The sequence below is a fragment of the Pseudorca crassidens genome, chromosome 3, assembly GCF_039906515.1.
Source record: "Pseudorca crassidens isolate mPseCra1 chromosome 3, mPseCra1.hap1, whole genome shotgun sequence".
NCBI classification, from domain to species: domain Eukaryota; kingdom Metazoa; phylum Chordata; class Mammalia; order Artiodactyla; family Delphinidae; genus Pseudorca; species Pseudorca crassidens.
The window spans coordinates 72,501,897-72,528,407 of NC_090298.1; the positions used below are offsets into that span (position 1 = coordinate 72,501,897).

Consider the following 26,511-nt stretch of genomic DNA (forward strand, 5'->3'; position numbering starts at 1 on the left):
TCAGCAATAATTCTCCCAATTTTTATTGGACTTTTGCCAGGCTCTGGTTGGTAATGGGGCAGGAAAAGGTGAATAAGTCTTCAAATAAAGAGGCCTTCACACTTACAGATCCTTCTGCTTGTATTACACTTTCCCCTATATATCCTTTCCTAGTTCTCAGCCTGGCTTTTTCCTTCTCTTTGTCAGGTTTGTGCTCAAATATTACAAAATACAGGAGGACTTTATTCAACCATTCTTTCCATAATAGCACCCATGTTTCCTGCCTTTATTTTTTCTTGCACTAATCACTACCTGGCACTCTATAAAGTATATTTTTTTCCATTTCCCATAGTAGACTATGAGCACTACGAAACCAGGGATTTTGTTTTGTTTGCTATTATATTCTCATTATGTAGGTGGTCTGACACAGAGGTTGCTTAACAAATACTAGAAGGATGGATAATTGAAGAAATTACTGGGGAGACAGGCAAGAACTGACAATTACAACATGATTTTTAAAAGGGTAATAAAAGCAGTGTAGTACTTGGGAAACAGAAAAGAGATAGGCCTACCTCCGTTTCGGATGGAGTAAATGGTCAGAAGTGGCATTTGCATAGTATCTTAAATGATGATGGGGGCTTGCTTACGTGGGTGTGGCCTTCCAAGCAGAAGGAACCGTGACATGCAGCAGCTGGTGTAGCAGAGTTGGGAATGGTTAGAGCTGGGGTGGGGGGAAGGGGAGGTGCAAGGTGCAAGAAGCGGAAAGTTAGTCTCCAAAGCTCTGTTAGTCAAGGAGAGTGATACATCAAGTTTTGTGTTCTAGAGAGATGACTGGAGAGTGGATTGAAAGGGGGAGTCTGGCCATGAGAAGTTTATTTGTTCTGTATTAGAGGTCCAGGCAAGAGATGGTAAAGGCCTGAACTAAAGCAGAAGTGAAGAAAGACAAACATATAAGAAGGGACACAGAGCTGATAGTCTTCTACTATTAGATGAGGAGATCAAGGGAGGTGGAGACAAGGTCAGCATGACTGTTAGTTTCTAATTAGGGCAATTTAGGTGCTATTCATCAGGAAAGAAACTGTGACCTGGCTTTCAGTGCCTCTCCTAGCTTCCATGCCTGCTTATATCTGTTTGTATGTTTACTGACCAAGGTAATATGTGCAAGAGACTGTGTGAGATGTGGAGGACAATACAGTTAAGCCACAATTATAACTCATAAAATGTTAGAGCTAGGAGGAATTTCAGAGATGAGCTAAATCTCTGCCACAAAGTTGTTTCCACTGTTAATTAGAATAGGCTTTTGCATTTCAGCTCTTGGATACTTGAATTACACTCATCAGACTATCTCAGAACAATTCTGAATAGGAATTTTCAGGAGGCATCCCAAAATGGAAGGGTGGTGCATCTGATTTTACATTTCCTTTTTTTTTTTTTTTTTTTTGCGGTACGCGGGCCTCTCACTGTTGTGGCCTCTACCGTTACGGAGCACAGGCTCTGGATGCGCAGGCTCAGCAGCCATGGCTCACGGGCCCAGCCGCTCCGCAGCATGTGGTATCTTCCCGGACCGGGGCACGCACCCGCATCCCCTGCATCAGCAGGCAGACTGTCAACCACTGCGCTACCAGGGAAGCCCTGGAGCAGTGGTTCTTAATGTAGGTTACATACTGGAATCTCCTGGAGTGCTTTAAAAAGTCCTAGTGCCTAAATCCTACCTCCAGAGATTCTGATTTTATTGTTCTGGGGTGATGCTTGAGGGTTTTTTGTTTTGTTTTGTTTTGTTTTTTTAACTCTCCTGATGATTCCAGTGTACAGCCAGGTCGCAAACTTGTTCTAGAAGTTTAAAAAAAAAAATCCTTAATAGTAGGCTGACTGAATTGTATTTCTGTGGGTAAATTTGCTTATCAAATCATAGTAAGTAAATAAGGAAAGCCTAACACTGATTACAGAGCTGTTGTATAGAGAGTATTCTACTGAACAGTGGGGGATATAAAATCTCTACTGTTAATATAGTTGAAGAAATAAACAAAAAAAATGGAAGTGAAACTCCTTCTCTTTGGAACAGGTCCATTTCCCAAAAGAGGCATTGTCTATATTTCTTTCAGAATTGAAGAATGCTGCTGCATTGTATGTATTACCTCAATTTTTAAAAATCCATTTATTTTAGCAAGAGGATCTTTCCAAGAGCAAGGGGATGAAATGACAGTTGTGGATGTTGAGGGACTTAAACTGGATCTTAAGGTAAAAAGGGATGCAGCCAGGCAAGGAGGAAGAGGGTTCCAGTGGAGAGAATGCTAGTCAAGACGTGATTATAGGCAAGTGAGTCAGGAGGATCAGTGCAGCCATCTTAAAAGGGCCCCCAGTACTTGTAATAGGGAGGTGTTTTTTTTTAATTAATTAATTAATTATATTTAGTTTTGGCCGCGTTGGGTCTTCGTTGCTGTGTGGGCTTTCTCTAGTTGCGGTGAGCGGGGGCTACTCTTCATTGCAGTGTGCAGGCTTCTCATTGCGGTGGCTTCTCTTGTTGCGGAGCACGGGCTCTACGCGCGTTGGCTGCAGTAGTTGTGGCACACAGGCTCAGTAGTTGTGGCTCATGGGCTCTGGAGCGCAGGCTCAGTAATTGTGGCTCACGGGCTTAGTTGCTCCATGGCATGTGGGATCTTCCTGGACCAGGGCTCGAACCCGTGTCCCCTGCATTGGCAGGTGGATTCTTAACCACTACGCCGCCAGGGAAGTCCCTGGGATTTTATTAAAACCTAGAGAAGAGACAGTTTCATAAGGATGGAGGCAATAATGAGTGGTATGCTTTGGAAGTTCAAGAGCGTGAACAAGGGAAAAAGGCCTGTGGATTTTGCCATTGAGGACCATTAGGGACCTTGGCATTTCAGCATCTGCCTGAGTATAGTTCCCATCACAAGTAAGATAAAAGCCAAACCCTTTACCATAGCTCACTCAGGGCTCCACAAGATCTGGTCTTAACCAGACTCTCCTTGTTCCTCACCAGCTGCATGAGCTTCATGTTCCTCAGATGCTCCCAGCTTGTGGCTTCCTCCTTTGCCTCTGTTCTTCCTTCTGTCCATAGCCATCTTCACCTCATTCCTTCATCTTGAAGCTCACAACCCCTCTCCAGCACCCTGCTCTGATTTATCCTCCACAGAAAGACTTCCCTTATGTGAAAAAGTCAGTACCATACCCCTTTGTTATTCTTTACCCCTTTACCATGATTTATTTTTCTTCAGAGCTGTACTGATTTCCTAGGGCTGCCATAACATATTTCCACAAATTGGGTGGCTTAAAACAACAGAAATTTATTCTCTCACAGTTTTAGAGGCCAGAAGTCTGAAATCAAGGTATTAGCAGAGTTTGTTCCTTCAGGAGGCTCTGAGGAAGAATCTGTTCAGTGCCTCTCTTCCAGCTTCTGTGGTTCCTGGCACTCCTTGGTGTTCCTGGGTTGCTGCTACAGCACTCAGGTCTGTGCCTGCATCTTCACATGATGTTTCCCCTGTGTGTGTGTCTCTCTGTCCAGATTTCCCCCTTATGAAGACACCAGTCATTAGGAGGGGGCTCACCCTTATCTCATATGACCTCATCTTAATTCGATTTCATCTTCAAAGAGTTTATTTCCAAATAAGGAAGGTGACATTCACAGGTCCCCGGGGGGTTAGAACTTCAACACATTTGGGGGTGGGGGGACATAATTCAACACTATAGGAGCACATAATATTATGCTACATACTTATGCTTGTTTGCGTTCTTTCATCCACTGGGATATAAGCCCTGAAGGCAGGGACTTGGTTTTGTTCAGTGCTCTCTGAGTCCTACCACAGTGCCTGGAATGCTCAATATTAGTTGGATGAAATTGGCCCACATGAAGTAGAGGATGATTTGGATAATGAGAAAATGGGAAAAGCTGGTCAAAAAGACTCTTCATTCAAGAAGTTTAGCAGGATGAAAAAGGACCACAGTAATGGTTAAATCAACTTTAAGGATTTCAAACAGTGAAGCTTAGGCCACACTTGTGAGCCACTTTTTCCATGAGATGGTTACCCGAGTCCAGGGATTACCTTTCAGCTCTGCAAGAGAAGAAAATTAATTTAGCAGCTTCCCCAGGTACAGGAGAACTGACTCATGATAACCAAACTAAAAAGAAATGGATTTGTAGGCCAGAATGCCATGTAACTATTAAGAGTGTCTCAATAGTTAGGATTGATTTTTCTGCCAAGGGCAGTACATTCACTAATGGTAATCAGTTTATACACCCGAAGGTTTCTTGATAAATATGAAAGTTTAGAGTCAGCAGAGTTGATATTTCTCAAGGGATATTCCATCAAGCAACGGCAGCTGATATACTCTCTTTTGTAGGGTGGGTTTTCCTTAGAGTGAGGGTGTGAGCTCTTCTGCTCAGCAATTTTTGTACTTGGGAGACCTGCTTTCTATAGGCTCAGCATATGTTTTAGTGACTCCGCAATTGAAGCAAGGCCATTTGGATATTTTCCCTCTCTTAGTGTGGGCAAACGGAATGAGCTTGGTAATTAAAGTAAGTATCTTTTCTGTATGAATTGTGTTTCATAGTAACTAAATAGTAGATGAGGGGAATTGATTACTGGTGGGATTCTAGTTAGTAAAGAAAGAATGATAATATTTGTGTATCACCACATTACAATCCGTAATGGAACCGTGAATCTAGGCTATGATCATCAATGGCTGCAATTTTAAAATCATTAAGTGAAAACTGATAGGAACTTCATACTGGACGAAACAGACTGACAGCACCTAAACCCAATGACCAGAGAACATCACTGAGAAAGACTTCATGTGCGTCCTGTGATGCAGTAGGAAAAACAGAGCATCTCTTTTAAGTATTCTTGTACAAAATCAAACCCAAATTTGAGTAAGCCTCTATTCCATCTGTTTATAGAAAATACAGGGAGTAGAGGAATGTATTAAACCACATCTTGTGTAATCAATCATGCAAATCCAGAATATGGGAAATTGTACAGCCTTCCTACTCTCAAAGTGTGGTCTGCAAACCAGTAGCATTGATAGCTTCAGAGAGCTTGTTAGAAATGCAGATTCTCAGGCCTACCCTGGGCCAGCTGGTTCAGATTCTGCCTTTTAACAAGATTCCTAGGTAATTTGCACATGCCTTAAAGTTGGAGAAGCATTGCAAAGGACAATGACCTTGTTTTTTTCAACACATAAATGATTAGGGATAAAAGGGAGGGAACTGTTACAGTGGTATGGAGGGCATATTATTGCTTTCTTGGGCTTACAGAGTTGAATGATACTCAATAGCATCATTGGGGGAAAGATTTAAAGAATGTGCATTATAATCTTCACTACAGTCCAATACAGAGTTGTAGTGAAAGAGCCCTAGTGTAGGAATCCTGTTTTCGCATTACAGTTGACTCTGAATGACACAAGTTTGAATTACATGGGTCCACTTATATATGGATTTTTTTTTCAATAAATACTAACACTACACAGTCTGAGGTTGGTTGAATTTGAGAATGCAGAACCACAGATTCAAAGGGCTGACTATAAAATTATACATGGATTTTTGACTGCATGGGGGGTCGGTGCCCCTAATCCCATGTTGTTCAAGCATCAACTGTATAGTGTAATCACATTTCAGACAATTCAGAAATTCAGTTCAGGACTTAAGAATGACATTGTCATTATCTCTAAAGTTAAAGAGTACAGGTTTATCTTACCTTTAACTTAACTATTTGAGATGTTTTTTCTCTGAACTTTAAAAATTTTTTTTGCTTGGACAGACCTCTTCAAAGTTTTACTGAGCCCATTCCCATTTCTAAAAGGAGGACATTGGAGGATCTCAAGGATTCTAACACTCAAATTTTAGGATAAAAAATTACTTAAAAATTTAAAGTATACATGACTGCTGATAGTCTTCAAGTTGATTAAAAAAACGAGGTGTCCCCTCTTCATCAGCACAACCTTTCCTTGGCCACATTTTGTAATATCTATCTGAGATCTTGTTGCCAGACCACAGAGAGGTGGAGAGAATTGCATCAGCTGGCTGCACAGCGCTTGGGGCAGCATCGCAAAGGAGCCCCAGGATCAGCCCTCCACCCAGGATCTGGGTGAGGTAGTTGAGCCCATCATCACTTTACTTGCCAAACATGACTAGATGTGACGGGTTCAGGAGTCAGTTTATCACATATTTATTTATTTACAGGTTTTGCTTTCCAGAAGTGTTTTAAATGGGCCATGCTATTTAAGGAGTGGAGTGTATTTTGTTTTAAAATGTTGGTTTCATTTATCATTTGATCCAGTGAATCTTAATCATTAACAGTGTCTTAATTTGCCCACTTTTTCTGATGTAACTAGTTCTGATGGCTGGGAATAAAGGAAGAGGACGTGCTGCTTACACCTTTAATATTGAGGCAGTTGGATTTAGCAGAGGTGAAAAGTTACCTGATGTGGTATTGAAGCCACCCCCACTATTTCCTGTAAGTACATTAACAACAAAATGCTCACAGGGTGTTTTTTCATGTTTCAGAGAAAATTTAAATTCTGTATAAGACTTGAATATATGATATCATTACGATATCCTAACTATAAGAAAGTAAAAGAGAGTGTGTCACTTACCTTGAATGTAAATATTTCCACTGTTCTTTTCTGAAACTTTTCTAATTTTCAAACTGCTTTCTTAAAATACAGAAAACTATATACACCTTTTCCTGAATGTATTCAGTACTTTTTGAACCAAGAAAGAATTTTTTTTTCAATCCTTGCATCTTATAATGCTGTTATTGATATATTCCAATATTAAAATAATATTTTTAAAAGTAAAGTCAGGTTTTACAGTGGTCCTCACTTCCCATTGTGCCAGATCTTCACCTAATGATTTTCTTCTCATCTTGTATCTATAGAATTTAATTTTGCTCCCTAGTATACCACTTGACCTTTTACCCACTGAACTTTATTTTTGCTTATTTCCTTATTAAAGTCAATTTTAATTTTGTTACTCTTTCTCAGAATATAAGCGTTTCTACTACATTTAGTGTTGCTTTTAAATTTAATGAGTATGCTGCAGACTTAATTGGTGTAATTTTTAATCTAATGTTTTCGCTTTATATTAAGTTTAAAATGTAAGCTTACATTTCCAGATGCACATGTGCTGTAGTATAAAATATGAAAAAATCATAAATAACCAGATACTCCCTCCAGGAATCTTTTCCCTCTTTTAAAAGGAAACATCCTTTGTTGAAAGATTTATGTAAGTAGAGGACCCTGGATAAATGTATTGGGGATCTAGATGTCTCACATGGGGAGTGTCTACTTTTTGCTCTTGGTATTTTGCCTTTCTGATATTCATTATAGCCTAAAAACAAAGGTAAATATCTCAGGTATAGACATTATGTCACTTTACATTGATTTCTTTTAAAACAAGCTCTTCTTCATGTGTGAGGTTACTTCTAAAGCTTGGGAATATTAGTACATACTGTTTTTTTCTGCATGGAATAAAAATGAAATTCCTTATTACTGGCTAAAAGGCTCTGTCTGATCTGGCCTTACTGATGTCTCTCTGACCCTTTTCCTACCACTGTCCTCATTCCTTAGCCATGCTGATCTCCTTGTTCCCCTAGGCATTTTCCTCTGCTTGTTTCCCTGGCTGGAGCCATTGATTTCCCCATTTCTTTGCATGGATGGCTTCGTAATTTTATCCAGATCTCTGCTCAAAGATGACTTCCCCGAGAGATAATGCGTGCATAACCCTGTCTAGACCAGCCACTTCCAATCTCCACGTACTCCGTTAGTCACTCGTTCCTCTTCCTGGCTTCAGCCCTTCTATTTCACTTATCACTATCTGAAATTATATATTACCTCATTTGTTTACTTATTTTCTCCCCTAGAATGTAAATTCCATGTAGGTAGGAAGTTTGACTAGTTCATCTCCTGTTGTCTAACCCCTTGTGACTTATAGTAGGCACTCAATAAATAGTTGTAGAATGAATAAATTCAGAGTGAAATTTTTAAAATGTACCCTATACTTAGCCTGTGAAACCAGAAATATCTTTTTTATGTACCCTGAGGACCCACATTTTAATGAATATATATATTATAAATATATATACATATGTGGGTGTGCGTGTAATTTTTAAAAATTGAAGATACAGATTCAAATTTCTGCTTTGCCACTTTTGTGCTATATGGGCATATAGATTGTTCATTTCTCAGTTTCCTCACTGTGAAAGGGGAGATATTGATACTTTAGATGAGTTCATGGATTTTGAATATTGAGTACATCTAGGTTGTAGTATGTAGTAACCAGTTGTTAAATGGTAGCTGCTACTACTTTTTTTTTAATGCTGCTGCTCCCACCAATACCACCACCACTGACTGAGGTTAATAGGAGACTACAGCGGCTGCTTTTATTTGGGTGCCTTGATTGTTAAAATATAGAATCACAATCAACAGACTATATAGCAAAATGATTATTGGTGTGATCAGTAGAAAAATTAAGGCAGGTAGGAAAACTAAGTATCTTTTCTACTTCTAAAAGAAGAGCAAAATAGGAGATGGGTGAAAGGTTTAATAGATTATAAAAGCTCAAAATCTTTTAAGTTGATGGTAAAACTGAATACCTGTAAAATGTAGTTTTTCAATAAAACTAACATTTTTCAGAATATAGACAAAAAGGATATTAAAATATTTAATTTATTTTTTAAAATTGCCTCTTAATTTAAACAGGATACAGATTATAAACCAGTGCCACTGAAAACAGGAGAGGGTGAAGATTATGTGCTGGCCCTGAAACAGGAGTTGAGAGAAACAGTGAAAAGAATGCCTTATTTTGTAGAAACACCTGAAGAAAAACAAGGTGCGTATTGGACTCTTTATGTGGTTCACTGTCTACAGATGAAATAGCATTTCAGCATAAGATATATGACCTTTAATGCTGATTGATTTGATTCAGTCAGAAATTTCAATCAACTACCTTGAAAAAGCATATTTATGTTGATTTAGCAGAAAATATATTTTAAACTTTTTGATATTTTATTTTTTAAATTATCTTTCAAAATAGAAGTTTTATATGTTCAGTGAAATTTATGAAAAACAGAAGTATTAAGAAAGTAAGAATCACCTGTATTCCTTATGTCTAGAGAACTACTATTAATATTTTATTATATATTCCAGATTTTTCTTCTGTGTGTATATTCCTTTTATAAAATTGGAGTCATATTACTTTGTATCTTCCTTTTTCACTCAATAGCATATTAGCATTGTCACATATTCTTTTTTAGTTAATTTTTATTGGAGTATAGTTGATTTACAATGTTGTGTTAGTTTCAGGTGTACAGCAAAGTGAATCAGTTATACATATACATATATCCCCTCTTTCTTAGATTCTATTCCCATATAGGTCATTACAGAGTATTGAGTAAAGTTCCCTGTGCTATACAGTAGGTTCTTATTAGTTATCTATTTTATCCACATATTCTTAGCATTCTTAGAAAATATGATATTTGATGACTATGTGGTATTCCATTGTGTGGATATAACATTATTAATTGTAACTAGTTCCCTGCTGTAAGATTTAAGATTGTTTCTAGTTTTTTTTCCTCATATCTATAATACTATGAGTACTATCCTTATACGTAAATCTTTGATCAGGTCTCTGATTATTTAATATTTTGGTTAAAATTTTTGAAAGGCTTGACTGTATTTTGGCTTACCATTTATCAGATATAAAATATAAAATATATATTCACTGGTTATGCCAAGGACAGAGAGGAGAAATTACAGTTGGAGAAGGCTTGACAGTCTCAGACTGGAAGTGCAAAGTGGTTTTAGAGGAAGAGAACACATTCCTGAGTAGTTATTTAGCACAGTAGAACTATATTGATTTTCAGTTTCTGCCCCTGAATGTTGAAATTAGAGAGATCGATATCATCCTTGAGTTCTCAAAACAACATCATTAAAACATGAGAAATTCATATAGTATCATTTCATTCCATTAGTATTAAAAATACATAACCCTTTTCCCTTATTCTAAAAGATTTAGATTGGATAAGAATCAAAAAGGAAGGCTTATATAGTAATACTACACGTGCTTATAATTGTAAGAAACATTTCAGACAAGTTTATTTAATTTTTCAAAACATAGCTTCTTGAAGTTATGTAATAAATGGTTTGATATTTTTACCTCAAAAATACTGAATTTTTTTACTTTCATGATTATGTTGCATGCTTTTCTCTATTTGAGTTTAAAAATGAAATTAAATCTCATTTTAAAGATTTAAATAAGTAAGATTAAATGAACTAATAAATATTCAATCTTAGTGAATAGTGTAGGATATACTTTAGGCTTTTTTAAATTAGTTAGGCTTTTTAAAATTAGTCTCTTCTCTAGATTATGGGATGTACTTACTTAAATGTGGTTGTTATTAAAGTACATGTCCAATTTAAAAGTATGTCATACCATGGAAACATTTATTTGAGTCTTTTAAACCAGGAACATAATTTTGTTCATGGTTTCGGAGAGCAGCTGGCTTATACCTGGATCAAGACCGTCTTTACCTTTTTTTTTTTTTTTTTTTTTTTTTTTGTGGTACGTGGGCCTCTCACTGTTGTGGCCTCTCCTGTTGCGGAGCACAGGCTCCGGACACGCGGGCTCAGCGGCCATGGCTCACGGGCCCAGGCACTCCGCAGCATGTGGAAGCTTCCTGGACCAGGACACGAACCCGTGTCCCCTGCATCAGCAGGCAGACTCTCAACCACTGCGCCACCTGGGAATCCCAGATCTTTACCTTTGATAACTGCATAATAAAGTATTTAAATATATAAGGAATCTTTTGTTACTGTTCCAGAAGAAACCTCTTGCATAGAATTTTCTAAACTGATACAAGTATATTCTCTTTGAATATACTCATGTTTACCTCTCTTTCCTGATATAATGTGTTATTAAAAAAAACTATGGTTGAAAGTAAAGGCTTTTTGGGTTGGGGCATGACCTCGGCTGACCTGCATTCTGAGCCTCCATTTACCACGTGTAAAAGGCACACAAGGCCCAGGGCACCACCTAGAGGCACATGGAGGAAGGAGGGTTGGTGCAGAGCCGGAAGAGCATGCAGCCGGTGGGGGGGTGGGGGTGTCGCGGCTCCTACAAAGGCACAGAGCATGTCACTAAGCTGAGATTCTGTGGCTGAGACCGCTGTTAAGAGCCTTCTGGCACTACTAATATCAGAGCCCTGTGGCTGACGCTGTCTTGGTGCTCTGGCTGGGTGTCAGGCCTGTGCCTCTGAGGTGGGAGAGCCAAGCTCAGGACATTTGTCCACCAGAGACCTCCCGGCTCCAGGTAATATCAAACAGTGAAAGCTCTCCCAGAGATCTCCATCTCAACACTAAGACCCAGCTCTACTCAACGAACAACAAGCTATGGTGCTGGACACCCTATGCCAAACAACTAGCAAAACAGGAACACAACCCCATCCATTAGCAGAGAGGCTGCCTAAAATCATAATAAGGTCACAGACACCCCAAAACACACCACCAGACGCGGTCCTGCCCACCAGAAAGACAAGATCCAGCCTTATCCACCAGAACACAGGCACCAGTCCCCTCACCGGGAAGCCTACACAACCCACTGAACCAACCTTCGCCACTGGGGGCAGACACCAAAAACAACGGGAACTACGAACCTGCAGCCTGTGAAAAGGAGATCCTAAACACAGTAAGTTAAACAAAATGAGAAGACAGAGAAACACACAGCAGATGAAGGAGCAAGATAAAAACCCACCAGACCAAACAAATGAGGAAATAGGCAGTCTACCTGAAAAAGAATTCAGAATAATGATAGTAAAGATGATCCAAAATCTTGGAAAAAGAATGGAGAAAATACAAGAAACGTTTAACAAGGACCTAGAAGAACTAAAGAGCAAACAAACAATGATGAAGAACACAATAATAAAATTAAAAATTCTCTAGAAGGAATCAATAGCACAATAACTGAGGCAGAAGAACAGATAAGAGACCTGGAAGATAGAATAGTGGAAATAACTACCACAGAGCAGAATAAAGAAAAAAGAATGAAAAGAATTAAGCACAGTCTCAGAGACCTCTGGGACAACATTAAACGCACTAACATTCAAATTATAAGGATTCCAGAAGAAGAAGAGAAAAAGAAAGGGACTGAGAAAATATTTGAAGAGATTACAGTTGAAAACTTCCCGAATATAGGAAAGGAAATAGTCAATTAAGTCCAGGAAGCACAGAGAGTCCCATACAAGATAAATCCAAGGAGAAACATGCCAAGACACATATTAATCAAACTATCAAAAATTAAATACAAAGAAAAAATGTTAAAAGCAACAAGGGAAAAGGAACAGATAATATACAAGGGAATCCCCATAAGGTTAACAGCTCATCCTTCAGCAGAAACTCTGAAAGCCAGAAGGGAGTGGCAGGACATATTTAAAGTGATGAAAGGGAAAAACTTACAACCAAGATTACTGTACCCAGCAAGGATCTTATTCAGATTCAACGGAGAAATTAAAAGCTTTACAGACAAGCAAAAGCTAAAAGAATTCAGCACCACCAAACCAGCTGTACAACAAACGCTAAAAGAACTTCTCTAGGCAGGAAACAAAAGAGAAGAAGACCTATAATAACAAACCCAAAACAATTTAGAAAATGGTAATAGGAACATACATATCAATAACTACCCTAAATGTAAATGAATTAAATGCTCCAACCAAAAGACATAGACTGACTGAATGGATACAAAAACAAGACCCATATATATGCTGTCTACAAGAGACCCACTTCACACCTAGGGACACATACAGACTGAAAGTGAGGGGATGGAAAGATATTCCATGCAAATGGAAACCAAAAGAAAGCTGGAGTAGCAATTCTCATATCAGACAAAATAGACTTCAAAATAAAGACTATTACAAGAGACAAAGAAGGACACTACATAATGATCCAGAGATCAACCCAAGAAGATATAACAATCGTAACTATTTACGCACCCAACGTAGGAGCACCTCAATACAAAGGCAAATGCTAACAGCCATAAAAGGGGAAATCGACAGTAACACAATCATAGTAGAGGACTTTAACACCCCACTTTCACCAATGGACAGATCATCCAAGATGAAAATAAATAAGGAAACACAAGCTTTAAATGACACATTAAACAAGATGGACTTAATTGATATTTATAGGACATTCCATCCAAAAACAACAGAATACACTTTCTTCTTAAGTGCTCATGGAACATTCTCCAGGATAGATCATATCTTAGGTCACAAATCAAGCCTTGGTAAGTTTAAGAAAATTGAAATCGTATCAAGTATCTTTTCCGACGACAACACCGTGAGACTAGATATCAGCTACAGGAAAAAATCTGTAAAAACTACAAACACATGGAGACTAAACAATACACTACTTAATAACCAAGAGATCAGTGAAGAAATCAAAGAGGAAGTCAAAAATACCTAGAAACAAATGACAATGAAAACACGATGGCCCAAAACCTATGGGATGCAGCAAACCAGTTCTAAGAGGGAAGTTTATACCAATACAATCCTACCTCAAGAGACAAGAAAAATCCCAAATAAACAACCTAACCTTTTTCCAAAAGCCATTAAAGAAAGAACAAAAAACCCCAAAGTTAGCAGAAGGAAAGAAGTCATAAAGATCAGATCAGAAATAAATGAAAAAGAAATGACGAAAACAATAGCAAAGATCAATAAAACTAAAATCTGGTTCTTTGAAAAGATAAACAAAATTGATAAACCATTGGCCAGACTCATCAAGAAAAAAAAGGAGAAGACTCAAATCAATAGAATTAGAAATGAAAAGGAGGAGTAACAACTGACACTGCAGAAATACAAAGAATCATGAGATTACTACAAGCAACTATATGCCAATAAAATGGCCAACCTGGAAGAAATGGACAAATTCTTAGAAAAGCACAACCTTCTGAGACTGAAGCAGGACGAAATAGAAAATATAAACAGCAATCACAAGCACTGAAATTGAGACTGTGATTAAAATATTCCAACAAACAAAAACCCAGGACCAGATGGCTTCACAGGCGAATTGTATCAAACATTTAGAGAAGAGCTAACACCTATCCTTCTCAAACTCTTCCAAAATATAGCAGAGGGAGGAACAAACTCATTCTATGAGGCCATCATCACCCTGATACTAAAACCAGACAAAGATGTCACAGAGGAAGAAAACTATAGGCCAGTATCACTGATGAACATAGATGCAAAAATCCTCAACAAAACACTAGCAAACAGAATCCAACAGCACATTGAAAGGATCATACACCATGGTCAAGTGGGGTTTATCCCAGGAATGCAAGGATTCTTCAATATATGCAAATCATACACCATACTAACCAACTGAAGGAGAAAAACCATATGATCATCTCAATAGATGCAGAAAAAGCTTTTGACAAAATTCAACACCCATTTATGATAAAAACCCTCCAGAAAGTAGGCACAGAGGGAACTTACCTCAACATAATAAAGGCCATATGTGACAAACCCACAGCCAACATCATTCTCAATGGTGAAAAACTGAAACCATTTCCTCTAAGATCAGGAACAAGACAAGGTTTGTCCACTCTCACCACTGCTATTCAACATAGTTTTGGAAGTTTTAGCCACAGCAGTCAGAGATGGAAAAGAGATAAAAGGAATCCAAATTGGAAAAGAAGAAGTAAAACTGTCACTGTTAAAAAAAGAAACAAAAACAAAACTGTCACTGTTTGCAGATGACATGATAATATACATGGAGAATCCTAAAGATGCTACCAGAAAACTACAACTAATCAATGAATTTGGTAAAGTAGCAGGATACAATTTAATGCACAGAAATCTCTTGCATTTGTATATACTAATGATGAAAAATCTGAAAGAGGAATTAAGGAAACACTCCCATTTACCACTGTAACAAAAAGAATAAAATACCTAGCAATAAACCTACCTAAGGAGACAAAAGACCTGTATGCAGAAAACTATAAGACACTGATGAAAGAAATTAAAGATGATACAAAGAGATCGAGAGATATACCATGTTCTTCGATTGAAGAATCAACATTGTGAAAATGACTATACTACCCAAAGCAATCTACAGATTCAATGCAATCCCTATCAAACTTCCAATGGCATTTTTCACAGAACTAGAACAAAAATTTTTACAATTTGTATGGAAACACAGGAGACCCCGGAATAGCCAAAACGATCTTGAGAAAGAAAAATGGAGCTGGAGGAATCAGGCTCCCGGACTTCACACTATACTACAGAGCTATAGAAATCAAGACAGTATGGTACTGGCACAAAAACAGAAATATAGATCAGTGGAACAGGATAGAAAGCCCAGAGATTAACCCACACAACTATAGTCACCTTATTTTTGATAAAGGAGGCAAGAGTATACAATGGAGAAAAGACAGCCTCTTCAATAAGTGGTGCTGGGAAAACTGGAAAACTACATGTAAAAGAATGAAATTACAACACTCCCTGATACCATACACAAAAATAAACTCAAAATGGATTAACGACCTAAATGTAAGGCCAGACACTATAAAACTCTTAGAGGAAAACATAGGCAGAACACTGTATGACATAAATCACAGTAAGATCCTTTCTGACCCACCTCCTAGAGAAATGGAAATAAAAACAAAAATAAACAAATGGGACGTAATGAAACATAAAAGCTTTTTCACAGCAAAGGAAAACATAAACAAGACGAAAAGACAGCCCTCAGAATGGGAGAAAATATTTGCAAATGAAGCAACTGACAAAGGATTAATCTCCAGAATTTACAAGCAGCTCATGCAGTTCAATATCAAAGAAACAAACAACCCAATCCAAAAATGGGTAGAAGATCTAAATAGACTTTTCTCCAAAGAAGATATGCATATTGAAAACAAACATATGAAAGAATGCTCAACATCACTAATCATTAGAGAAATGCAAATCAAAACTACAATGAGGTATCACCTCTCAACAGTCAGAATGGCCATCATCAAAAAATCTACAAGCAATAAATGCTGGAGAGGGTGTGGAGAAAAGGGAACCCTCTTGCACTGTTGGTGGGAATGTAAATTGCTACAGCCACTATGGAGAACAGTACGGAGCTTCCTTTAAAAACTACAAATAGAACTACCATATGACCCAGCAATCCCACTACTGAGCATATACCCTGAGAAAACTATAATTCAAAAAGAATCATGTACCACAATGTTCATTGCACCTCTATTTGCAATAGCCAGGACATGGAAGCAACCTAAGTGTCCATCGACAGATGAATGGATAAAGAAGATGTGGTACATATATACAATGGAATATTGCTCAGCCATAAAAAGAGATGAAATTGAGTTATTTGTAGTGAGGTGGATGGACCTAGAGTCTGTCATACAGAGTGAAGTAAGTCAGAAAGAGAAAAACAAATACCTTATGCTAACACGTATATATAGAATCTAAAAAAAAAAAGTTCTGAAGAACATAGGGGCAGTACAGGAATAAAGATGCAGACATAGAGAATGGACTTGAGGATTGAGGACACGAGGAGGGGGAAGGGTAAGCTGGGACGAAGTGAGAGAGTGGCATGGACTTATATATACTACCAAATGTAAAATAGATAGCTAGTGGGAAGCAGCCCCATAGCACAGGGAGATCAGCTCGTTGCTTTGTGACCACCTAGCGGGATGTGATGGGAGGGTAGGAGGGAGATGCAAGAGGGAGGAGATATGGGGATATATGTATATGTATAGCTGATTCACTTTGTTATACAGCAGAAACTAACACACCATTGTAAAGCAATTATACTTCAATAAGGATGTTAAAATAAAGAAATAAATTAATAAATGAAAAGAAAGTAAAGGCTTTTAAAAATACATAATATATATATGAGTACAGGTTTATATACACTGTATATATACGTTGTATATATATACACACACACATACACACACACATATAGTGTGCATATACACACCTTGAATGGAAAAGAATTGGCCAGACTGAATAGAAGTACACAACTGTCATAGGGAGCCATATTCTAGATAGTGTTCCATCTCTGTATGTTCACCAGCCTTCTCTCATCACTCACTACCTATGTGCTTTAGGAAAGAGAGATTTATGGACTAATGTAAAGAACTAAAGCTGTACAGACTTTGACAAATAAGGTAGGAGATCTCTTCCTGATCATCAAATGGCTGGTGGCTTAGGGCACTGAGATTTGTTCACAAAGAACGGAGGGCACAGAATAAACATATTTCATGTTGTGATAGATTCAAGGTTTGTTTATAGTGTTCTGAGGTAGAATTATAGAAATGATTGGTAGTTTCTCTGCAATGAAATTTATTATTTTTTAATAAAGAGAAATGAATCAATGAATTTTATTATTTTAATGAGTTTTAGCTGCAAAGGTGCATAGAGAGCATCTGGTCCAGTGGTTCCCAGCTCAGGTTCCTGAACCACTGGGGTCCTCTGAGCTAGAAACAGGGGTGACAGTGGTGATGGTTCTGTAAGCCATTTTCAGAAGCTTAATGGAAATCATACATTTACCTGCATTATGACCACAAGGGCTGTTATTGAACAAATGGAGTTTGTTTGGTTTATTAACTCTCAATATACTGTCAGGGTCCATTTTAATGTTTTAGTTTCTTTTTGAGCAGTTCTTACTATTTTATGTAATGATTGATATTCATTACTTATTTTTTCGTAGACATCTTCCAAAGAACAAAGAGAATTTGCTTTAGAAAAGAAAAAAAATTCCTATTATCTTAGCATTACCATACTGGCCAATTGGACCCTTTCATAAATCTAAAATACATTTTGGAACCTTAGTGATCTTATTTTTCTTGCCTCTTGAAATATTTTACTGTTTCATCATCATAGATATTATTTCATCACTTTTCATTAACTGTTCTCTACTATGAACTCATGAATCAATGAGTAAACAGTATATCTCTAAGAATGAAAAGGACATATGGTATTTTCATACAGTTAATCTTTCGCATAATATTTTGTGATAGGAACCTTGAAAATTCTGTTTGCTAAAATGACATGACCATATTTTTTTTCTTTTTTGATGGTATTTATATACCAAATTTTATTTCATATAGTTTGTAACAGACAACTGCTGAAGGCAAAGGCAAAGACAAAGATGATTGAAAGGAAATAGATTATGTAGAAATGAAACAATTTATTGGATTGATCACATTAATTGGTAATTATAAATTTAATAATGAAAATGTTTTACAATTATAGATCAAAGAAGATGGCTGGGCCATCCTCTCTTCAACAAAAGTGTGAGCCATAACAGTTTTTTAAAGTGTTACATTTTGATGATGCAAATACAAGAAGAATTGGAAGTAATGATAAGCTAAAAGCTATTAATAGAAATGTATTTGTAATCTAGAATCACTTGGGTGGTGCAGGTGTGAGAAAAAACAGAAATAATCAGTTAGAATTTATTAAAGATGTATTTGAAATCTGGAATCAGGATATATGAAATGCTTATATTTAAGGCTTGTACATGACAAACTCATGATGCACAGTTGATGCACACTTAGCTGCATTCAAAGGATGTAGCCCATTTTGGGTGAATATACCTTCAAAACCAGGAAAATAGTGGAGTATAATGAGTTTACTACACTTTGTTATTAAGGTTCCCAGTAATTAATTTTTTTTTTAAATAACAGCTTTATTGAGATAAAATTCACATATCTAAAATTTACTTTTTAAAATATTTCAGTGCCTTTGAGTGTACTCACAGAATTGTGCTACCAACAGTGCTATCTAATTTTTAGAACTTGTTCATCATCCTGAAGAGATACCCCCATACCCATTAGTATCACTCCCCATTGTCCCCTCCCCCCCTCAGCCCATGGCAACCAGTAATCTGCTTTGTCTCTAGTGATTTGTCTGTTCTAGACATTTCATATAAATGGAATCATAATATGTGTTCTTTGGTGACTGATTACTTTCACTTAACATAATGTTTTCAGGGTTCATACACAGTAAACCATGTATCACTGTTTCATTCCTTTTTATGGTTGAATTATATTCCATTATATGTGTATACCACATTTTGTTCATTCATCAGTTGATGGACATTTGGGTCAGTTCCACATTGGGGCTACCATGAATAATGCTGCTATGAACATTCATATACATGTTGTTGTGTGGACATATGTCACTTTTATTGTGTACATATCTAGGGTCATATGGTAACTCTTTATTTTACATTTTGAGGAATTGCCAAAATGTTTTCTGAAGTGGTTGCACCATTTTACATTACCAAAAATGTATAAGGGTTCCAATTTCTCCACATCCTTGTTAACACTTATTACTGTCTTTTTAGTTCTAGCCATCTAACTGGGTATAAAGTGGTAGCTCATTGTAGTTTTGGTTGGAATTTCCCTAATGACTAATGATGTTGAACATCTTAGCATGTGCTTTTTGTCCATGTATATCTTCTTTGGAGAAACGTCTATTTGTATCCTTTGCTTTTTTAAATTGAATTCCAGTAGTTGGTTTTCAACATCTCTTATTCTTCTGTAAATTATTTGAAAGTAACTTAAAAATATAAAAATGGTTCATTGGTAGTAACCATTATTATTAATAAATGGTAATAATTTTTTCTTGGTAAATTGAGGGTTAAAGTTTTTCAAAATATAGAATCTGTTTTGGAGAAAAATTTAAAATGCAGATGCTGGGAATCTCTCTTTTGCCTTTTCTTTACAGATGAAAAACTTGAGAGCAAGATTGAAGTCAAACAGTTAAATATCTAGAAAAACCTTGTCTCTTAGTTTCTGATCTACTCTTTATTTTAGTTATCTTTGTCTGACACCATGGTCTTAGTATTATTTGGTGTACAATATTATATGTTACAGGTGTACAATATAGTGATTCACAATTTTTAAAGGTTACACTTCATTTATAGTTATTATAAAATATTTACTATATTCCCTGTGTTGTACAATATATCCCTGTAGCTTATTTTATACCTAATAGTTTGTACCTCTTAATCCCCTACCGCTGTATTGCCCCTACCCACCTCCCTCTCCCCACTCGTAACCACTAGTTTGTTCCCTGTATCTGTGAATCTGTGGAAGCATTTTTTTTAACATGGAAGAAAAATCAGTGTCTACTTGGGTCTTGATTTTTATATTTTCATCTTTTATATTACCGTCTGCTTTTCATGACTATCCTCCTAAACCAGTTTTTATGATGAACCATGGTTTCAAGCTATTGTATAATGGTGTCACTTGCTAACTTGTGCTGTTGGGAAAGGGTTTGAGCCCTCATCGAGGGAATTTCTTGTGGCAAAGTGGGCAAAGCAGAACAAGAGCCACAGCCACAGTCCTGTTTTTGGTGAGCTCGTAAGGTCCCTGCAGAGTTCTCAGCAGTGACATGGAAGGCTTGCAGCTTGCTCATTCATGCCCCATCAAGTCCAGCCTTGCCTACTCCTACCCTTTTCCGCATTCTCTTCCCCAATGGATTGTGAAAAGTAGCTCACTGAGAAGCCTAAGTAAATGTGTGTATTAAGCATTTGCTTACCTTACTGGAGGTAAGCAAACAGCCCTCCATCCTCACTTAGATACTTAATACCTTCCAGTTATACAAGGTTTAGAGTTTGGGAGCTGGAGGCCAGTGTCACAAGAAGAAAATAGAAGATGCCAAGTAGACCCCCTGCCCTTATGTGTAAGTGGCTTCCTGACTTGCATTTGGGCTTTTGTGAATTTTCTTAGAGATGAGTCAGATTGTCTGATTCTAAGAACCATAATTAGGGTTTAGGTCTCTGCTCACCCCCAGTCATTCATACCCAGGTGCTTCTTGCCACTTCCCTAAACATGTAGTACTCATTGAACTGTTCAGTATGTGTCCAGGGACACATTGTGGAGAAATGTAAGAAACTCCCTGTATGTGAAATAAAAGATGTTACCTGGTGTTTTCAATTATTTTAAAATTTGTTTTTTCTATCTTTTTTCTAGATATTGAAAGATATAGTAAAAGATATATGAAGGTGTACAAAGAAGAGTGGATACCAGGTAATTGTAAAACTGAAAATGTTAAAATAATCTTTAAAGGCTATCTCCCTACTCCATATTTTTTAGGACAAATTTTGTATTTTCACCATAGGAAAATAGAGTCTGGCTCTTTTCCTATAATTAATTAGCAACATATATCTTTTGAAAACTAAGATGAAAAGATTTTTATATTGTAACACAGAAGGGTTGAAGTGTTTTTTTTGGAAATTCTTAGGATACTTTGTTTTTTTTTTATAAACTGGGGCTCACCAGAACCATTGGGTTTTCCATTTCCTTTTGCCACAATCACAGTTTTAGTCTCTAATACCAGTAGTCCTCACTGCTGTGCACCTGCGTGATTTTATAGCTTCTGAGGAGAAATCAAGTCTATTTTTATGAATATTTTAAGCCAAGTTTGTGTATCTTCCTTTCTTTCCAGCAGGCATAGTCTCTTTTTGATTGTTAAGATGCCTTTTTAACAGAACCATACCTAAGGGTTTTTTTTTTTCCAACATTCACAAAATTACCTTGGATAGAGACAAGGTGAAAGGGGGCTGCAGAGAACTCATCCAGTTCATTCATTTTATAGAAAATTAACAGTTGCCATAGAAATGAAGAGACCTGTCAGGACGACATGGACCATACTTCTAAAACCCAGGTCTCCTCATTTTAACTCACTTTCCTTTGACATCTCTGTCCTTGGTGTGTTATAGAAACTGCCTGTATGTAAATGCATAAGTTGCATTTACAGCATTATTGTTTTCCTGACTTACAGTGCTCTTTCTTTTCAGTGCCGATTATTGATAAGGTTGTGTCCCTCTGAAAACACTGTCTTAGGTCTCTCATTTCTTCTACTTCATAAACATTCATCTCTAAATGATTCTCTTTAAATACTTTCTTATGATCACCTGTGTATTGTTTATAAAAAGAAACATATTTAAAGCAAAATTTATTAGTTCGGCTAAAATAGCTTGAGATATAAATGTTTTCTGCAAAAGACACTGAGTTTTTCTTTTATTAGCAGGCAGCATTTTTTTTTTTTTTTTTTTTTTTGCAGTACGTGGGCCTCTCACTGCTGTGGCCTCTCCCGTTGTGGAGCACAGGCTCCAGACGCGCAGGCTCAGCAGCCATGGCTCACGGGCCCAGTTGCTCCGCTGCATGTGGGATCTTCCCGGACCGGGGCACGAACCCGTGTCCCCTGCATCAGCAGGCGGACTCTCAACCACTGCGCCACCAGGGAAGCCCTAGCAGGCAGCATTTTTATCTATTTTCATGTTGCATCATTTTTCTGATTAAGCTTAAAAATGAAAAGGAAGTGACAAATTAAAGGAATTGTTTAATTAATGCAGGCAAAATTATTAATTGGAGGGAATTTACTTTTCCATAGTTCTTTGTATTTTTAATTTTAAAGTTTTCCTATAATTATTAGAATTGTTTATTTAGTTTTGCATGTATTAGGATTGTGATCACATATTTTAACTTTTGAAAAAAAATTTTATTACATAAGAAATACATATCAGGGCTTCCCTGGTGGCGCAGTGGTTGAGAATCCGCCTGCCGATGCAATGGACACGGGTTCGTGCCCCAGTCCGGGAGGATCCCACATGCCGTGGAGCGGCTGGGCACGTGGGCTATGGCTGCTGAGCTTGCACATCCGGAGCCTGTGCTCCGCAACGGGAGAGGCCACAACAGTGAGAGGCCTGCGTACCACAAAAAAAAAAAAAAAAAAAAAAAAAAAAAAAAAAAAAAAAGAAATACGTATCAACTACAGGGCTTCCCTGGTGGCGCAGTGGTTAAGAATCCGCCTGCCAATGCAGGGGACACGGGTTTGAGCCCTGGTGTGGGAAGAGCCCACATGCCGCGGAGCAACTAAGCCCGTGCGCCACAACTACTGAGCCCACAAGCCTAGAGCCCATGCTCCGAAACAAGAGAAGCCGCCACAATGAGAAACCTACACACGGCAACGAAGAGTAGCCCCCACTCACCACAACTAGAGAGAGCCAGCGCGCAGTAATGAAGACCCAATGCAGCCAAAAATAAATAAGTTAAATAAATAAATTTTTTTAAAAATACATATCAACTACAGAACACTTACAAAATACAGAGTAGTTAAATAAATAACAGTTAAGAAAAACAGCTGTAATCCTAACACTTGCAAGGAATTTCTGTAATATTTTGTCCCCAACCTAGAGCTTTCTCTGCACAAATATATATAAAAATATTTATATGGTAGGTTTATTTTTTAAATGGAATTCTGTATGTATTGTTTTAGAAGTTTTTTAATTTACCAGTATATCATGAATAACTTTTCATGCCCATAAATATTTTTCTATATTTTTTGTTATGAAAATTTTTGTATTTGAAATTAATTATATAAATACTGTATAGCTGTTAAAAGAATGTTGTAGAAATTTTATAACACTGTTTCAAAGCTATTTTAATAAACTTTTTTTCTTCATAGGAGAAAATATATCACTGTTATAATTTGATCCCAGCTAAATATGTATAGTCAGATATTAAGAAACTTTATTTCCTTTGCATGAGCAACTATCATGTTCTTTAAATAGTTATAGCTAGTGCCAGTAATTCCTAGAGGAAACTGCCATTTTTATATTTCTCCTTTTGTACACACAGATTGGAGAAGACTCCCTAGAGAGTTGATGCCAAGAAAAAAATGCAAAAAAGGTACATTAACTAATATAATAATAATAATCCAGGTGGGAAAAGGTTATTGCTTAACTTCCATTTAATATGGAACTGTCAATCTAATGTTACACTCAATGTTCTGAATGCTTTTTCTTAAAATATTTTTGACATTATGATTATTTTGTTGGAGCCTTTTGCTGTTGATTTTTTGTTTTGTTTTCTTTGTTTTTTTAATTGTTTTTCCTTTAATTATGGAATTTTGATGTGCTAGGAAAGACTTTTCAATTATGTAGATATTCTCATTTGCATATTTGAAAGTTTTAAAATGATTATACTGGCTATATTTTAAATTTTTAACTAAAACATTTGGAACTGGTAACGTTTGGGAACTGTCGAATAGAACTTCATGATGTACATAAAATATCACAGTGAAACCTTCTGTTGTGTTGTTCTTTCATAATTCCACCGAATACAAAGTTGTTGAGCATCTACTATTGCCAGACACTGTGCTAAGAGGGATAAAACAGTGAGCAAAGTAGGAGTAATCCTCGCCCTCACAGAGCTCACAGTCAGTTGGAGTAAAGACATTAAACGTAACACACTGTCTTCACTGGGAGGCCAGGGAAGGGTTCTTTGAGGAGGTACAATTGAACTCCAGATTGAAGGACGAGTGCTAGCTTGCTAAGATAAGGTTGTGGGAGAGACATTGGAGAAATTGGGTTTTTTAATGTGTTTTTATTGTTGAGTTTTAGTTCTTTGTATATTTTGGATGATAGTCTGTAGGAAAAACACTCTTGCTGGGTGTTTGTCCTTTCCTGTCACACCACTACCACATTCACAGCAATTCTGACACCAGATGTATGGAGTTTTTTCCTGCACATCAAGCCATTCTCTGTAACACCAGCTGTGTCTCCTACAATTTAATTCCGTTCTGACACTAACTGGAGTTAGCACAGACCCCACAGATTAAGGGCTCCGTCCCAGGAGACTACTCCCCACTACAGATGTCAATCACAAGTATAGTGTGTCTTCAGGTTACCCACGACTTTTGTCTGAGTTGGCTACAAATCAGAGGTTCCCATGCCTTCCACCCCCAACCTTGGATTTGATTTGCTAGAACAGCTCACAGAACTTAGGGAAACATTTACGTACGTTTACCAGTTTACTATATAATAAAGATTATGACAAAGGATACAGATGAACAGTCAGGTGAAAAGATACATAAGATAAAGTCTGGAAGGTCGCCAGTGCAGGAACTTCAGTCTCTGTGGAATTGGGATGTGCCACCTTCTAGTACATGGATATGTTCACCAAGCCAGAAACTCTTGGAACCACATACTTTGGGGATTTTTATGGAGGCTTCATCACATGGGCATGATCAATCATTAACTCAATCTCCAGCCCCTCTCCTCTTTTCCAAGGGATGGGAGATGAGGCTGAAAGTTCCAGGCTTCTAATCATGGCTTGATGTTTATGATAACCCACCCCATCCTGAAGCTGCCCAGCAGCCCACCAAGTGTCACCGCCTTAGAACAAAAGACACTCCTATCACCCAGTAAATTCCAAGGGATTTAGACACATATTAGAACAACAACAAAAAGACACACTATTGTCACTTTAGGAAGTTATAAGGGTTTTAGGAGTTCTGTGCCAGGAACCAGGGGCTGAGACCAATATATATTATTTTCTATTTCACACAGTCCTTTTTCGAATATGTCTTTTGAAAACATTTTCTCCCAGTCTGTAGCTTGTCTTCTTATTCCTTGACAGTGTCTTTCATACAGCAGTTTTTAATTTTAATGTAGTCCAGCTTATCAGTTCCTTTTTTCATGGATCCTGCCTTTGGTTTTGCCTCTCAGAAGTCATCACCAAGCTCAAGGTCATCTAAATTTTCTCCTGTTATCTTTTAGGAGTTTTATAGTTTTGTGTTTTACATTTAAGTCTGTGATCCATTTTGAGTTAATTTTTGTGAAGGGTGTAAAGTCTGTGTAAATTCATTTTTTTGCATGTGGAAGTCCAGTTGCCTTTTTCTGTATTTATGTGGGTCTCTTTCTGGGCTCTCTATTTGGTTTCGTTGGCCTATGTATTTATTCTTTCACCTATACCACTGTCTTGATTACGATAGCTTTATAGTATGTTTTAAAGTCAGATAGTGCCAGTCCTCTAACTTTGTTATTTTTCTTCAGTGTTGTGTTGGCTATTCTGGGTCTTTTGCCTCTCCATACATACAGTAGAGTCAGTTTGTCGATTTCTGCAAAATAATTTACTAGGATTTTGATTGAGATTGCGTTGAATTTATAGATGAAGTTGGGAAGAAATGATACCTTGAAGATATTAGCTCTTCCTATCCATGAATATGGAATATCTCTCCATTTATTTAGTTCTCTGATTTCATTAATCAGAGTTTTGTGGTTTTCCTCATATAGATCATTTTGTTAGATTTTTACCTAAGTATTTCATTTTGGTGGGTACTAATGTAAATAGTACTATGTTTTTAATTTCAAATTCTACTTGTCAATTGTTCATATATAAGAAATCTATTGATTTTGCGTATTAACCTGTATCCTATAACCCTGCTATAATTGCTTATTAGTTCCAGGAGTTTTTTAGCCAGTTCATTCAGATTTTCTACATGTCGTCTGTGAACAAAGGAAGTTTTATTTTTTCCTTCCCAATCTACATACCTTTTGTATCCTTTTCTTATCTTATTGTATTAGCTAGGACTTCCAGTGAAATGTTGAAAAGCAGTGATGAGAGGGAACTTTCTTGCCTTCTTCCTGATCTTAGTGGCAGAATGTCAGATTTTTATTATTAATGATATCAAGTTTTTCACCACTAAGTATGATGTAACTATAGGG

At 37.1% G+C, this 26,511-nt stretch overlaps 1 protein-coding gene across 4 annotated transcripts in view; it reads left to right on the plus strand.

The window, feature by feature from the left end:
• POLR3G (RNA polymerase III subunit G) overlaps positions 1–26,511 on the plus strand; it is a 41,240-nt gene that overhangs the window by 1,412 nt on the left and 13,317 nt on the right. For 3 of the 4 annotated variants that reach the window (XM_067731211.1, XM_067731214.1, XM_067731212.1), the window contains exons 2-5: positions 6,328–6,449; positions 8,695–8,824; positions 20,972–21,028; positions 23,642–23,692. In XM_067731211.1, the coding sequence (XP_067587312.1) occupies positions 6,333–6,449; positions 8,695–8,824; positions 20,972–21,028; positions 23,642–23,692 (355 nt within the window). In that variant the 5' untranslated portion in view covers positions 6,328–6,332. Of the gene's footprint in view, positions 1–4,192; positions 4,514–6,327; positions 6,450–8,694; positions 8,825–20,971; positions 21,029–23,641; positions 23,693–26,511 lie in introns of those variants that run through there. The other variant, XM_067731213.1, reaches the window with a different exon arrangement.